Source organism: Sinocyclocheilus anshuiensis, unplaced genomic scaffold (assembly GCF_001515605.1).
Source record: "Sinocyclocheilus anshuiensis isolate Anshui unplaced genomic scaffold, SAMN03320099.WGS_v1.1 scaffold1495, whole genome shotgun sequence".
Taxonomy (NCBI): domain Eukaryota; kingdom Metazoa; phylum Chordata; class Actinopteri; order Cypriniformes; family Cyprinidae; genus Sinocyclocheilus; species Sinocyclocheilus anshuiensis.
In genome coordinates, this window is record NW_015558671.1 from 511010 (window position 1) to 526567 (window position 15558).

A 15558-nucleotide genomic window follows, 5' to 3' on the forward strand; every position below is an offset into this window, starting at 1 on the left:
CAATCTAACAGCCAATCAGCAGAGACCTTACAGCATGGTGAAGTTACTCCTTTGGCCCAATCTTAGGGCTCAACAAGGTCATACAACTCCACCCATGCTCCCTGATGCACATTAGTCTAGCATGCATTTACTGTACAGGGCCTGATGTTTATTCCCCAAACCCACTACAAACTATAAAGAGCCTCAATAACGTCCTACTGGACTCCATGATAACTTTCACAGGACCCCAGATAACAATTGTGGTGGAGAAATACTGTTCCGTATCAATACATCACCAATCAAAAATCATTTAGAGTTTCTGATGAAAGCCATCAGTGTTATTGTAGAGGCTCCAACCCTGTACAGATACTCTCACTCTACTAATATGTAGTGACAGAAAAGGACATTATCCTAGTAAGCCCAGGACAATGAGGAATAGAGAAGATTTATCAAGGAGAAAAAAGAATATCGGGGGTTCCCCACCTGTTTACGCTTTGAAGTGATCTAATGAATGAGAAGAACACAAATCAAAAGGCAAAACATTATGACATGCTGAGAACAGAAAGTACCTCTGCACTAACAGTAAACCACATCATCTTTCCAGAACATTGCACATAACATTTCAATGAGAATGAAAAAGACTTGAGCACCATAACATTCTTTTGTGAGGCTGAAACACAAGGCATGATGACTTTGATGACTGTATGCAGGAGAAACAGGAAATTGCGGGACTTTTTTTAGGCAAATGTTTTGGAAACTGACAAAAAGGAGGAAGAGGCTTTGTATGGTGGGTGAAACCGACACTTCCAACTGCCGTTCATTTCTTTTAAGGATGTAACAGAATGACAGCTTCTTTTGCTGGAGTCTGTAGAGACAGCTGGAGGAGAGATGAAGGGTACACTTGACAGAGAGGGAACATCTGAAGGTGGATCTGAAAACCAGCACAATCAAGATCTGGAGCGAATACCAAGACATGCCAATCTAGGCAAGTGATGGTGGAGCCGTAGATCAGTCCTGATCTGATTCATATCACACTTATGAACCTTGAGCATGGTTGAAAGATGCCAGCAAATGGTTATAAACCTAAACTGTATAGTATTACTGTTGTACTTTATTGTACAACTGTTTCGGTCCGCGGCATATGGGCAAAATGTTATATCTAGGGATGCATAATATCTTTGTATCAGATCATTTATAGGCTCATAGTCATTTTTGTTAATTTATCAGTAGGTATAGCATATATATCAGCTAATAAACAGATTATATCAACCTTTGAGATCTCTTCGCTCGAATGATCAGCTGTGTCTGACGGTTTCTTGATTGCACCTGAAATGTACATACAAGCTTTTTCAATGGCAGCTCCTAAACTCTGGAACAAGCTTCGGTTGTCCTAAAACATCTCCCACCTTAGGGGCACTTCAGAGGGCTTTAAAAACTCATTTATTTTCCTTAGCTTTTAATAATGTATTGTAAATTGTATGAAATATTTATGTGATTACTTTATTTATGTGATTACTTTTATGTCCAGCACTTTGGTGGAACATTGTGGTTTTTGAAAGTGCACTGGAAATTTAGTCGAGTTGATATTGGATATATAATTTTTCATGCTCATTTATCATATTTTAACATTTAGATTACCTTTGCCTTCATCTAACAATCAAGTTCATCTTTAAAAATATATTTTTTTAATAACAGCTAAATGAAAGTGAGCTTGAAAAAATACCTAAAAAAACTCTAAATGAATAACATTATGCCTAAAAAAATCTCAAAATGAATATCCATTTTTCATTCATTATACTATTAATTTTTTTATGTTTTGTATTTAATTTATTTAGTCATTATAGAATTTTAATATCAGTGCATGCATAGTTTTAACTGTCTTTTATGTTTATACACTTTTAAAGATCTGGCCAATCGCAGCAGTCACATTTGCAGTGCATCACATTCTCTCGTGAATCCGAAAACATGCAGAAAGATGAGCATGTGCAGGAAATACTTTCGTGTTCTCATGCCCGATCCAACAAAAATGGAGCACGGATGTGATGTTTCAAGAGAACGATAGTGCAATCACTGGCCAAAAAAGCCCGACCTGCCCTGATATGCCACTCCAACACAACTGAACAGGTCATTTTTGATATGATATGACACATGCACTGATCATCCTGTCTGAGGTCAATGTAAGGAACGCCCAGGATGCTCCATATTCAGTAAGCACTGAAGACCTACTGAGAATGGTAGTAATGTTTCAAGGAAATGAAACAGATCAATAGTGTCTGCCCTCCATGACAACAGAGAATTAAATGACATGGAGAAGAAGATCAAGCTCACTGGCTGCAAATGTGTGAGTGATGCTAAATGATGGATTATGGAGAGGCTGAAACACTGCAGAAGATCACATGCTTCAACACGTGCCTATGGGCTAAGCATTATTTGACTCAAACAGAGACAGGCAAGAAGACGAACAGTGAAAGAGAGAGACAGAGACAGAAACAAAGACACAGAGAGAGTTAAGGCGTTACCCCATGAAGCTCCTTCAAGTGATTCCAGGCAGAAACAGAGGAAGAGAGGAAAGTCAGTGACAGCACATCAATAAACACATTTAACACGTTTTTGACATGACAACACAGCAACAAACATAAAAACAAACAGGAAGTAGGACAGATTAGTCAGTACAGCTGAGAGACCCCTTCATTCTGAGATACCCTTGTTATTCCGAAGCAGTATTGCACCCACTCTCTGTTCAGCTTGCCTTACTCATTGATAATTACTTGTGACATGGCAGGAAACCATCCCCTTTGCACTGATCTTTTAGGTAAAGCTGGCTAACCAAGAAAGTCTTGCTGGTTAAATTAGTTAAGAAGCCTAATGGGGACACCAGAGCACCAGCAGTGTAACTAGTTACATGTAACGGAATTACGTAATTTAATTACAAAATAAAAGTAACTGTAATCAGTTACAGTTACTGAGAAAACAGTTACATCTGGGGTTTTTTTTAAACACACTCCCACATACAGATTTGATTGATTTTTTTTTTTCATAAATTGCAGTAAGTGCTCTAAAATATGAAACACCAATGTTTCAGGAGTTTATAACATGCTTATTTGATAACTCTTTTATTTCCTATATAGGTTTATGTAAATTCTTTATTTTTTAAAGGAACACACCACTATTTTTGAAAATATATTATGCAACGCCTGAAAATAGGCTAACTTCCGTCAACATAACCAACTACACAAACTTGCCGGTCACGTTGGAAGTTACCTAGCTCGTGTTCCTTTAAGATTAACTGTTTTTTTTTTTCAAAGGCATTGTTAGATTCCAGTGTTTCCTGTCATAGCTATGCAAAGATTTGATTTCAAAAACAGTATCATAGCTATTAAACTATTTATTGCTATGATTTCAAATATGTCTTTAACCTCAGAATGATCTTAAAGTAAGTCTGATTTTGTGGTGGCTGTGCTTCAAAGGGAACATCGAATGCCCATTTTCCACAAGTTGGTATGGTTCTTTAGGGTCTTCTTGAAATGGTCTCAGTGGTCGTGTAAAACAACACCCTTTTACCTTGTCAAAAACAGTTCTGTTCACAGCGACTCGTTTCGGTGCATATGTCATTACATGATAATGAGCTCTGCTCACCCCGCCCCTCTCTTCCGTGGAAGAGCAAAGGCGATTCGCAAATAATCATAAAAAAAATAAAAAGTGTGAGACTTACTACTTCTGGAGGAGCAGCTGGATCATGAACAATGGGTACTGATCCATCCTTGCGTTTTAACTTTTTAACAAAGTCTGCCTTGAATTGTCCCTCATTCAGAAAGCAGTCCGGAGTAAAATGATTTGCGCAGACATAAATGAATTTAGGTGTATTCGTTGGCACATTACCATCAAAATCAAAAGCTAATACACTGCGTCCTCAGTGGCTCTGATGTCTGGAGAAAATTAGGACTCTTATATTCTTCTACATCTAACAACAAAACACCTGCATTGCTTACAAGACATTGTTGTCGCTACAGCTGCTCGAGCACGGAGAAAATGACGGACATCGTACAACTGGCTAAGGGTGGAAATATGCTAATACGTCAACGGTCGTGGAAGGGGCCTGAGCAATATGACATCATATTGGCTTGATAACTGTTTAGGTTTTTGGGGGATTAAAAAAAAGGAGTGAATGTATTTGTATCATTGTAGGGTGGTTGTGTCTACGCACTACTAAGACACATTTATATGCAAATGAAGATATTTTGCATCCAATGTCTCCTTTAAAATTAAAATATTATAATCTTAATTCAAGTGATGAAGGATTTTGAAAGTCTGACAGTAATCAGTGCTCAGTACTACTGTTAGGTTAATCCTGCCTGGTTTACATGCTTGAAAATGATTAACAGTTTAAAACAGTAGAAATTTAGAAAATCAGTTACATTACTTTAATAAAGTAATTGAAAAGTACTTATTACATTTTAAGAAGGGTAACTTGTAATCTGTAACCTACTACATTTTCAAAGTAACCTTCCCAACACTGAGCACCAGTATCTCATTCCAGGGATCTGCATCCAAAACACTGCAATGCTGGTCTTGTCAACGTGGTAATTAAATCACAAAATGAAATGCACCCCAGACCCAATATATATATGTACATGAATATACTGTAATGTATACCGACGTGCAGTTGCAATTTTAATTGAAAGAAAGAAAGAAAGAAAGAAAGAAAGAAAGAAAGAAAGAAAGAAAGAAAGAAAAGCGTCAGGCAGTGGAGGGGTTGGTGCATCATGTGAAGTCAAAATTGCAACTGATTTCATAATACAATATACTGTAGCACCAGAACCATAACAATTAAAACTCTTAACATTACTGCTCCTTTCTATTTTCTGTTGTGTTTCTAAAAGCAGGTAATAGCATTTCCTCAATACTAAAGTGTTGCAATGGCCCATCCATTACAGCACAGGAGATGCAAACAGCTGATCTTATCAGACAACTCCTTTATTAGCTCCTTCACACACACACACACACACACACACACACACACACTTTGAGACTGCATGCAATAAACTCATTTTGAGACTGCATGCAATAAAGTGGTGTCAACTGACCCACACCTCTGAGAGAAGGACAGGAAGGAAATTACAGATCAGTGGGAGTTTGCAGCTTTGAATGTGTACAACAAAGACAAAGATACTCTTGTCATGCAGTGGGAACGAGTGTAAAGTAAAACCTTTTAAAAAGAGTAAGAGTATACGGGCAAGAACTTGGGACTAAAAGGTGTCTCAAATTACTCTGTATTTTGTAGCCAAGATCAATGATAAACTTCAAACACGCGTAAGTAAAAGAGTCAATTAAGAGTTTTCTGATTTATGGGAGTTTAGGCAGGTGTTTGTAAATTAAAGGCAACTTACGAGAATGCGAATGCCACCAGTGCACCACTGACCACAATGAAGTCCAGAATGTTCCACAGATCTCTGAAGTAGGAACCAGGATGCAGCAATAAACCTAAATCCACCATCTTTTCAAAGGAGAAACATAAATATTAAAGATTACTTAAGTTGAAACCTTGACACCATCACTACAACCATCAAAGCACCATTTCTGTAACAAATTCACTGCCTTTACAATAAATTTCAAGACAATTACTGACAGACTTTATATCATTCGCTGAGCAGTGCTCCCATTATTATACGGAATCCTAACAGTAGGAGTCTTTTATTGTGAGGAATAGGACAGTTTTGTCAAATAAAATCTTATAGAAATTCAGGCGATTTATTTGTTGAGAATCTGTCAGTTACTGTACTGAAACTATTTATGAACACAAGATCATGTCCTACTGTATGTGATCATAATTAGACCAACTAGTTGACTAGTTGTTCAGACAAACCACTGACTAGTCATTTATGAAAATACATACAGTAGTTGTGCACTGTCACCAAATAGCCTTATCTCAGGTCATGAGGGGAATTCTGGATCACTTCTTCTATCAGATATCCAATTAAACAGTGTAATTTACCACAAAATTACCTTAATGACCATCTCAAATGTGAAGACACCAGTGAAGACATAGTCTAAATACTTCAGGACCTATGAAGTGAAAGTAAAATCAGACTATTATCAGTCATTTGGGACATACAGGAAAATGAGGTCAAACTTTGACAAAATCGTACTTTGCACAGTCAGACCAGCACAGAAAAAACATATGAGAGACGTACATTGTTACGAGGGGCATTGGCTTGGACTGGGTCCTCCGCAGCCAGGGCTATACTGCTCATGGAAATCACCACCAGGATACACATCTCAAAGTAGCGCAGGCTCACAATGTAGTGGCACAGGCGTCTCACCCTGCACACACACACACACACACACACACACACACACAAAAACAACACACTATAAGAGTGAGGCTGAAGGCAATTACATAATGAAGTGTGATACCTAAACATTACTTTAAATCTACAGACAGATACATTTAATTAACCACCGATAATTAATATTTTCATGCAGGCCATAAGCAAGGTCTCAGAGTTCAATGATTAATTCAGTAATAGCGTAGATTTTAGCAGGCATGGTCAGGTCAACAAACACTCATGTGGCATTAGTATATAGTAAAATAAAAGTATTCCTATATTGTTGCACCAACAGGATCATGACAGACAGCTGCATTTGGCAATTGCCCAATAATACACAGCTTTATATGGAGGTTTATGGGATTGGATGTCTTTTAGTCTTAAAGATCTTAAAGAGCGTTTACCTTAAACACACACAATTAAACTTTACAACCATTATTAGTGACGGTTGAGACAAATAATAACCAGAAACATTTGCAGATATAACAGCATTGGTAGTTTGCCAATCACCATCTACAAATGCCGTATCTGAATACTCAAAACAAAACTCAACTGTGTTGTGGAAGCTGCTTTAAATGTGTCACACTATGGAAAAGATCTGTCAGCACTTTAATTTCATTACGAGCAATTTTTTTAAATTACTGTAGATAACAAACTGTCTAAACATTACCTGAAAGCAAGAATATACTTGACTGTGCCATGCTACACCACTACTTGTTGACAAAAAAGCATATTTCTGGAAAGCCTTTTTGAATGTGAGCTACTGTCAAGTTACCAAAAAAGAAATGTTCAGATTGCAGCTCTGACAACAGCTTTTGTTACACTGCACTGGGATAAATGTTCAAATGCACATGGTTTTGAAAACATTGGGACTCACAAATTTTCCACACACACACACAAACACACACACACACTTACGGATTGGTTGGGCTGAAGATAAACATGGAGCTGAAGGGGAGGATTGGACGAGGGCTGCTCTGGTTCAGATCCTCCAGATTCTTCTCAGTCATGGGCATTGTCTCACTGTCTATACTGTTCACTGAGAAGAAAAACAAATGTCATGTGTGAATTTATACACTTGTAAGCTTTTGTTAGACCAACACTGGCTTGTTGCCAGCAGCAATGTTAACACACTTAAAAAAAGTGGCACACAAATGCGAGTATAAAATGAGTGAAAGATCTGTCACAGTGACCGTGTAATGAGAAATACTAACTGGGAATAAGGGTCGTTTCTCCAGGGGGAGACGTGACGGTCACAGGTATGTGTGTGCCCATTCCTCCAGTCTGCCCAATATTTCGTTTATTGTCCGAGTCTTCTGGTTTCTCAAGACACCATCGGTTCCCAACTGAAGGTTGATGGGGGTTTACAGCCAATGAATCTCCTCCCATGACCGTGTGCCTACAGCAGTCAAAATTAGGTTACACATTGGCGTTTTGGTCATGAACGTCTCTGTGTTTCTGAATTAATCTTTTTGGTGAACAAATCCATCACTGTCAATTCCATGCAGTGATTCATATTTCAGAGCATATTATTGGTTGGACCTACTGAATAAGTAGACTTTTCAATTAACGAGTTGGTGTTTTGAGTTTGGATTGATTCAGAAAGGCACTGGGAAACAAACTGACTCAAAAGTAGGACTCAAACTCATTCATGGATGAGGATGGTTTGACTGACAACATTCTTTTTTGCATCATAGATATGTAGATACGCACATTTTATTAAATAATAAGATTTGTTTCTATTCCTGGCCTAAAATATTTCCGAACAAATCTGTTGAGTAGATAAATTTGCTTATAGTACACAAAAGTCACTGGTCACTACCTACTGGGGTGTCTACTGAATGAATCAATGAACGTATCTCAATGAATCTTTTTGCTGAATGGATTAAAGTGAGTTCTTGGGACGAATCAGAATCTCCTCCACTGCTGGAATAATGTAAAAGACAAGGTCTCATAGCTACTGGAACGTAGTTCAGTTTTCTTGGGAACAAATGTGCTGTTTAATCTAATTTATCATTTTAAAAAATGGCACCTTTTCAAAAATAGTTTTACCTGTGGCTGTGTGACTTGCCCTCCTCCTGCTCTTCATTCCCTCGTTGCTCTTCTCCTTCCAATGTCGACTGAGCTTTACTGGTACGTGGTCTGTGCCGTCTCCTCCCTCCATTACCTCCATTTTCGCCCCTGGAGCACCTCTCTCCCTCCCTTGTTCCCGAACGTGAGCCATCCTTCTGCCTGGACCGCCGTTCACTCTTCCCTGCGTTGACTACTCCATTGCCCTCTCTGCTATGCCTATGAGAGTGATGGTGACGATGTTCTCTCTCCCCACCTCCCACTCCCTCGTCTACTGAGCTCTGATGGTGATGTCTGCGGCCCCCCTCTCTGCTCCGGCTCCTGTCACTCTTCCCCTCCTTACACCGTGTCCCATCGTGCTCCTTACTGCAGCTGTGATGGACGTGATGCCGGCCTTCTTTGCCATGACCTGTGTCGCCGTTTTCATTGGTCTCATTGGAGGGATGCTCCCTGTGACGGTGGTGTTTGCGTGGTGGGTGTGACTGTGGTGGCTCCATCACAGGGGGGACTCGTTCCTCTGGTGTGCCGCCCTCCCCTTGCAAGTCCTGGGGTTTGTCCCAGCCTCTGTGGGGACTGATGGGACCATCACAATGAGGTTCCACCATCAGAGGCCGGTCCAGGTGGGTTTTCATGTCAGGGCGGAGGTGAAGGTTGGAGGTCAGCCGGGGGTTGAGCTCCTCTTGGTACAATGCCTCGCTGCTGGCCAGAATGTGCTTACGAATCTGCGTGGTGCGCTGCTCCCACACGGACATCATCTTTAGAGAACGCTGCTGTTCTTTACTAGTGAAGAGAAGATTTAAGGAAACAAATGTGTAAGCCTCAGACAGATTCAATTAAATAAAACAATTAGGCATGATGTTGACGTTAGTCTCCATCCATGTCGACACCCCCTTTCAAGATGGTGATTGCCTGTTTGCATTCTTTAAAAAATCCTTACTGATTTGAAAACTGAGCTTCATTTTGGACGGCTGAAGTTCTCACAAATGAACAGTTTTAAAGTTGAGACCAGAAGAGGGTTGAGTTTGAGTCAAGACCGAGACCCAAAGAAGACAGAGTCTGAGTCAAGACCAAGACAATAAAAATATACTCTTGGACTCAAGACATGAGAACCAAGACCAAGACCTTTATCTTGTCATGGACTCTGGAGCATGTGAACTCAGTCTTGACTCTGATTCGGTTTTACTTCTAGTTTGGGTCTCGATTCAGATATGAATGAGCTGGTCTCGACTACAACATTGCAAGTTTATATTAAATAATTTACATTTTAGACATAATATGGCTGGTTATTTTGCCTGTTTTTGCTCTGCTAACTAAAATAGCTCTAAACAAAGCCAAAAGCAGGATCTGTCTAACACTGAACACAGTGGAGAGCTACAAACAGTAAAAAGTCCCAGTGCTGCTGGACTAAATGTCAGTGCTCTTGGAATGGCGTTACTTCAAGCAGATTTTAGGACTGGAACTAATCAATGCGTAAATAAAAAGAAGGTCTTTATGGATGCCAGATTACAAAGTTTAGTTATGGGCATGCTTTACTCATCCTGCAAACGTCTGTAAACAATGGTTTAGGTCATGAAGTTTAACCATGCATCCTATACCTTAAATGTAGGGCATTTAGAGGGCTAACGACTTCATATCTATTGCTCCCTAATAAGCAATAGTTCACACAAAAAAGAAATTTTGTCATTGTTTAATCACACCTCATGTCATTCGGATTTAGAACGACATGAGCGTGAACAAATGATGACAGAAGTCTTCTATGTTTGTCCTCTTCTGGGTAATGTCATCTTATACCTTATTTTTTATCCAGTTAGTTAGCATTAAAAGAACATGAATCAAGACAGTTATTGCTGTAAAGAAAAGACAAGGAAAAGCTTCAGCTTGGGAAAGGTAACACGTCTACACTTCTCTCTTTTCCACATCACTTTATTCTGGGCACACCTCTAGCAGGCAGGCCGTGTTCCAGGGAGTGATGAGTGAACTACAGCAATGTGTAGACAGGTGATGGGAAAGAGAACACTCTCTGAGGCTGGGAGGGAGCTGAGAGACTGATTTTCAGACACTATTTACAGCTAAAGCACTAACAGGGCCTTGTGGTGTGAAACAGTCCTGAGGTCAGACTGTACCTCTTGTGGACAAGCAGGACGAGGTGGTGCAAACTCTCTGGTTTTACTGTATGACAGAACCTCAAGGTGTTATCTGCATTTCCCTTTTGTGTTTATTTGACTTTTGGGCCATGTTAATAATAATAGATAGCAGAGAGGGCCCTGAAAACTTGCATGAGCACTACAGCTCACTGAGTCAGAGTATATGTACTAATCATTATCACAGTTCCAATATTTCCCCTTTTCTATTAAATATTAACATACTTAGCAAAAATAAAGACTGTGGATGTTCTCAACGTGCAGTACTATAAAGCTGCTGTAAACAGTGTTAGCAGTATTGATAACTTTGGCTTAGCTAACTTTCTATGGCTAATAAAAACTCTATCAAACTCTACATTTTAAGCGTGGTATTGACCAAAACTTGCTTACAACAGCTTTAAAGTACAAAGAGTGAAATGTAGTTGATGAACGACTTTTTTTTTAAAGCTGTCCAAGGGTTAAAAATGAAATCATGGGTTAACGTTGACATATATATATATATATATATATATATATGAATGAGGGGCAAGATTCTGAAATGTCCAATACTGTACACATTGTCAAACACTATGAAGTGTGTCAAGGATGAGCATTTGTCTTTTGTTATACAGATGAGCAAAATACGTCCATTCATGTACCGAAGCAGTAGTCATGCCCTATGCAGTACCATTACCTCAAGTAGTGATGTGCAGGGGAGCAGACATAACTCCTAAAACACATACAGCACACATTGAAATACACATATACACACGGACACGCTAAGAGCCCCCACAGTGCCACAGAAAACAGGTTAGAAGACAAACATTTGACAAGAAAACCAGAAAGGAATAAATATGTACAGTATAAAAGACAGACAGTGGAAAATGAATGGTGGAAAAATGAAAGAATGTACAAAACAGTGGAAAGAGATGAGATGATGGCAGACTTATCCAGACCCTATAATCTTCAGTACTGCTCAAAGCCTCAAACTGAAACATTAGAGGAATATTTCTCAAAAAATGACAATTCTGTCATCATTCACTCACCCTTATGTAGTTCCAAACACATTTTACTTTTCTTCAGTGAAACAATCATTTAATAGTCACTCTTTTAAATATAATTAAAATCAATGAGGAATAAGGATAACAAGCCCCAAAATTAACCATAAAAGTATAATAAAAGCATTTCATATGTCTTGTGTGCTACATTTCAAATCTTCTGAAGCCATACAGCAGATAGACGTTTAAATGTTATTGACTGAAAATCTTTATATTGTGAGTTCATTAGAGTTCATCAGAGAAGTAGTGATGTCCCATTTGTGAATGAATCCTTCAGACTGGTTTTGTGAACTAGAACAATCAATTAATTAAAAAGATTTGAATCAAAAGACTGATTAATTCACAGATTGTACTCATCTCAAAACTAACAATTTGCAGTTAACAGTTTCTGTGAAAAGAAATGTATCATTAAATAATCATAACAATTGATAAAATAATTTATTGTATGACTTCACATTACCAATTTTCTAATGCTTTTTTGTCTTGTAACAGCCCTAGTCCTCATTCACTTTTATTATTTGAAAATGAGAGGATATTCTTCAAACATTCACCTTCTTTGTTCCATTAAAAAGGTCAGTCGTACGGGTTTGGAATTGTATGACGGTCAGTAAACGATGAAAAACTTTTTATTTTTGGGTAATCTGTTCCGTTACATCACCAAAAACTAATTTAAAAAAATCTATTACTAGCTTGAATACAAATGTCTTTTAACTTTTATCTTCTCAAAAGTTTGACAATGAGCCAAGTTCTGTTTCTAATTTCTGTTTAATTAAGAGTATAGTACTGGATTCCTGAGTTCACCTGCCTGTATGTGTAAGAGTGTGTAAGTGTGTGTGTGTGTGTGTGTGTACGTTCTCGCAGTGGGCTCGTCTGACAGGAGTGCCGACTCATTAGGCACTAACAGTAGCAGAAGCTGTAGTAGTGATGCTCACTGGGAAACAGACGGCCGATTCTCAGAACACGGCTCAATGCCAGCGGCAGCCAATGAGCCCAGCAAACAGTTAATCTAGAGTTTCCAGAAACTTTCCTGACCTGCTAGCTAAAGAAACGTGCCAAACATAACATTAGAAGAGAAAGTACAGTAAGTATATACAGTAATCCACTGATGCAGCTGCATTTCACTGAAGCAGATTAATACTGTTAGTTTACCTCAAGTCTACACTTACACTTTTTCAGAAACACCTTATAATTGCTTTCATTAAGTCTGAGAAAAAAAATCAACAATATCAGTAGCTCATGAAGATTTTAATATTAATATAAGCATATATGTGCATATGTTCCCATTAAAATGGTAACTGATTTTTGTCCACTACAAATTACATGATCATGATAACAATTTCCATGAAAGGTTTATTTGAAGAAAATTTTCTGAACATTTACTTGTATAAAAACTTCTAATTCATTTAAAACTATAACTATAATATTATTTAATCCCAAAACTTTGTTTATTTTCAGGTTTAAATGAAAAAAAAAAATCAATGTAGTCTCATATTTGTTAACTAATGATTTGTAAAACATTACATGTTGTTACAGAATCATTAAATAATGTTATGAAAGCTATTATAAATGTTACCCTTCGCCGATTTTACTCTTTATGGTTTTCCTCTCATGACCCATGTATATTATTTCATCAGTTAAACTGCAAGATTCACTTTGAACGACTCTAGTCAGCAAGACTAGTTTGGCTGTCTGGCATCATGCAAGAGCAGTGTGCTGGGACAGAGGAGGAGAGGAGATTTGAACAGAGAGTAAATTAACTCACGGTGAATGAGAGCTGGAGTTGGAGGAGCTGCATGAAAGAGCACCAGGATTTGGCCTTATAAAACTGCATATGCCAAAAACAAAAACCATGAGAGGGGAAAGAAATAGTTTGGTGGGGGCGGAGTCAGTGTCAGGGACTGCAGCTGTCAATCACTCTGACTCTAACTCCACCCAACTCAATGGGAAGTACATATCAACAATAGTGTGAATTCAAAACAGAATTTAAAACAAAACAGGTGAGAAGGCATCACAGTATTAGGAAAGACAGTCAAATTCCAAGTGCATTAAAATGAATTAAATTAATTGAATTATATTACACTAAATTAGTCATTATATTGTTCTATTAAATAATTTAATAAACTGACTTTTTGAACACTGGAAAAATGTCTTTCATAATGAAAAATTACAAATAAATAGATAAATAACTATGTCAACTCAATATAAATATTACAAAAATCGAAAAAATACATATCCAGGGCCATAACCACAATTGACATTGAAATGACCGTTACCCCAATATTCAGAATTGTCGGTGATCAAATATGACGGTTGGTTTTTAATTAGGTTTTTAATTCTTAAGTGGATTTGATTCATTGGATTGCCACAATAACTGTCTTTAGCAAAAGTAAAACAGCCAATTTAGGTTAAAATGCACACAAGTAAATCAGATTTTGATGGCATGATTCATTTGATTCATCATTCATTGGCTAAATGTATTTTCTACTGTACTGTACTTGTCTAAAAACAAATCATATCAAAACAGACTGATTTTTCAGTTGGCCTCAGCGGGAAAGCATAAAAAATCCATAGATTTCCACACAACCTGGCAGAATCAAGCATACATGTCATTTAAAGACAACCAATTATGAGTGCAAGACCATCTGCAAAGAGAACAGACTCAAAGAGTCCTACAGAGACATACTGAGGACCAAATAAAAGTGGCAACAGTAAAATAACAAAACAACCAACACCAAGAAATGTGCTTACAGAGACAAACAGAAATATGTTTCTTGGGACACATAAAAAAAGCAATGAGAGGACATGATGGGGTGATGAATAGGTGTTTTGGAGGGTTAGTGAAAGGGGAGGGCAGTACCCTGACTTCAGGTTTAATGCCCCCTGACTTACGCTGTGATGGAAATGTTAGCGGCCGACATGGGGCTGACCTCCTTTACCTCCTTGGCTTTCTGCAGAGCCAGTTTCTTACTGATGGCCTCCTCCTGCTCCTCCTCATCCTGAGAGAGTAGCAAGACAGAAAAAACAGAGAATGACAGACAAGTTAAATTTGTATCCAATGACAAGCACCACTAGCATCAACAAATCAAGACAGTGATGTCCCAGAAGCCTTGTGGCCCTATACTGTTGGTACCGGCTTCACGTAAGGATGTAAATCCCACAATGGGCTGAAAGCTTCATTACCTTGAGTTATTGACCAGGGCAAACATCAGTCAGATCAAAAGAGCCCTTACAGACAGTCTTATGAAACTAATAAAAGCTGTCAGTGCATGGCGATAGGATCACACATTCGGTGTACACAACATGTGAGACTCATGTGGTGTGTGCGCAGGTACTGTACGGATGGCTGTGACAGTGACTAGTATTGGCCATGTATGTACATGTGGCCATATCTACAGCCTTGAACTGAAAGGGTTTTTTTTTTGTCTTTTTGTGCAGAGTCACTTTTTTGTTAGTGCACTTTTGTATTCTGTTGTCACTTTATATGATAATCTTCAGTGAAATACTACTTTTCAATGGAATTTGTTCGTTGTGTGGATTTCTTTTTTGTCTATGTTTTGTTAACTAAATCTATGCACCCAAAAAATTTATAATTTGCCACAAGACTTCTTCATATTTTTTTGCCATATGTACAGCCTTATCATGCCCAACCAACCTTGGTGAGTTCCTGTGCATTGGCAAGATTATCAACAGCGATGGCCAAAAAGACATTGAGGAGAGTGTCTGATCAAATGTGCTTTAAGGAATTTGGGTGAAATTTAATCTAATCTAATAAAACTGTCAAACAAGTCAGGTTGCCAAAGTTTTTTTATGCAATCTTTTAACACACACTGAAAATTTGGGCTCAGTAAGATTTATTGTAAAGAAATTAATGCTTTTTTTCCCGGCACAGATTAATTAAATTGATAACATTATGTTATAAAAGATTTCAAATAAATGCTGTTCTGTTCTTCTTTTGAGCACCAGATCAGTATTAGAATTATTTCTACTCGATCATGTGACACTGCA

The 15558-nt window shown here is 38.1% G+C and overlaps 1 protein-coding gene across 1 annotated transcript in view; it reads right to left on the minus strand.

The window, feature by feature from the left end:
- The window catches only part of LOC107681248 (probable voltage-dependent N-type calcium channel subunit alpha-1B), a 125430-nt gene that overhangs the window by 39850 nt on the left and 70022 nt on the right, over positions 1–15558 (minus strand). The window contains exons 17-25 of the mRNA XM_016477489.1: positions 15206–15273; positions 14443–14549; positions 13316–13378; positions 8358–9155; positions 7520–7704; positions 7224–7344; positions 6171–6300; positions 5983–6042; positions 5367–5473 (exon numbers count right to left, since the gene is read on the minus strand). Coding sequence (XP_016332975.1) covers positions 5367–5473; positions 5983–6042; positions 6171–6300; positions 7224–7344; positions 7520–7704; positions 8358–9155; positions 13316–13378; positions 14443–14549; positions 15206–15273 — 1639 coding nt within the window. The remainder of the gene's footprint in view (positions 1–5366; positions 5474–5982; positions 6043–6170; positions 6301–7223; positions 7345–7519; positions 7705–8357; positions 9156–13315; positions 13379–14442; positions 14550–15205; positions 15274–15558) is intronic.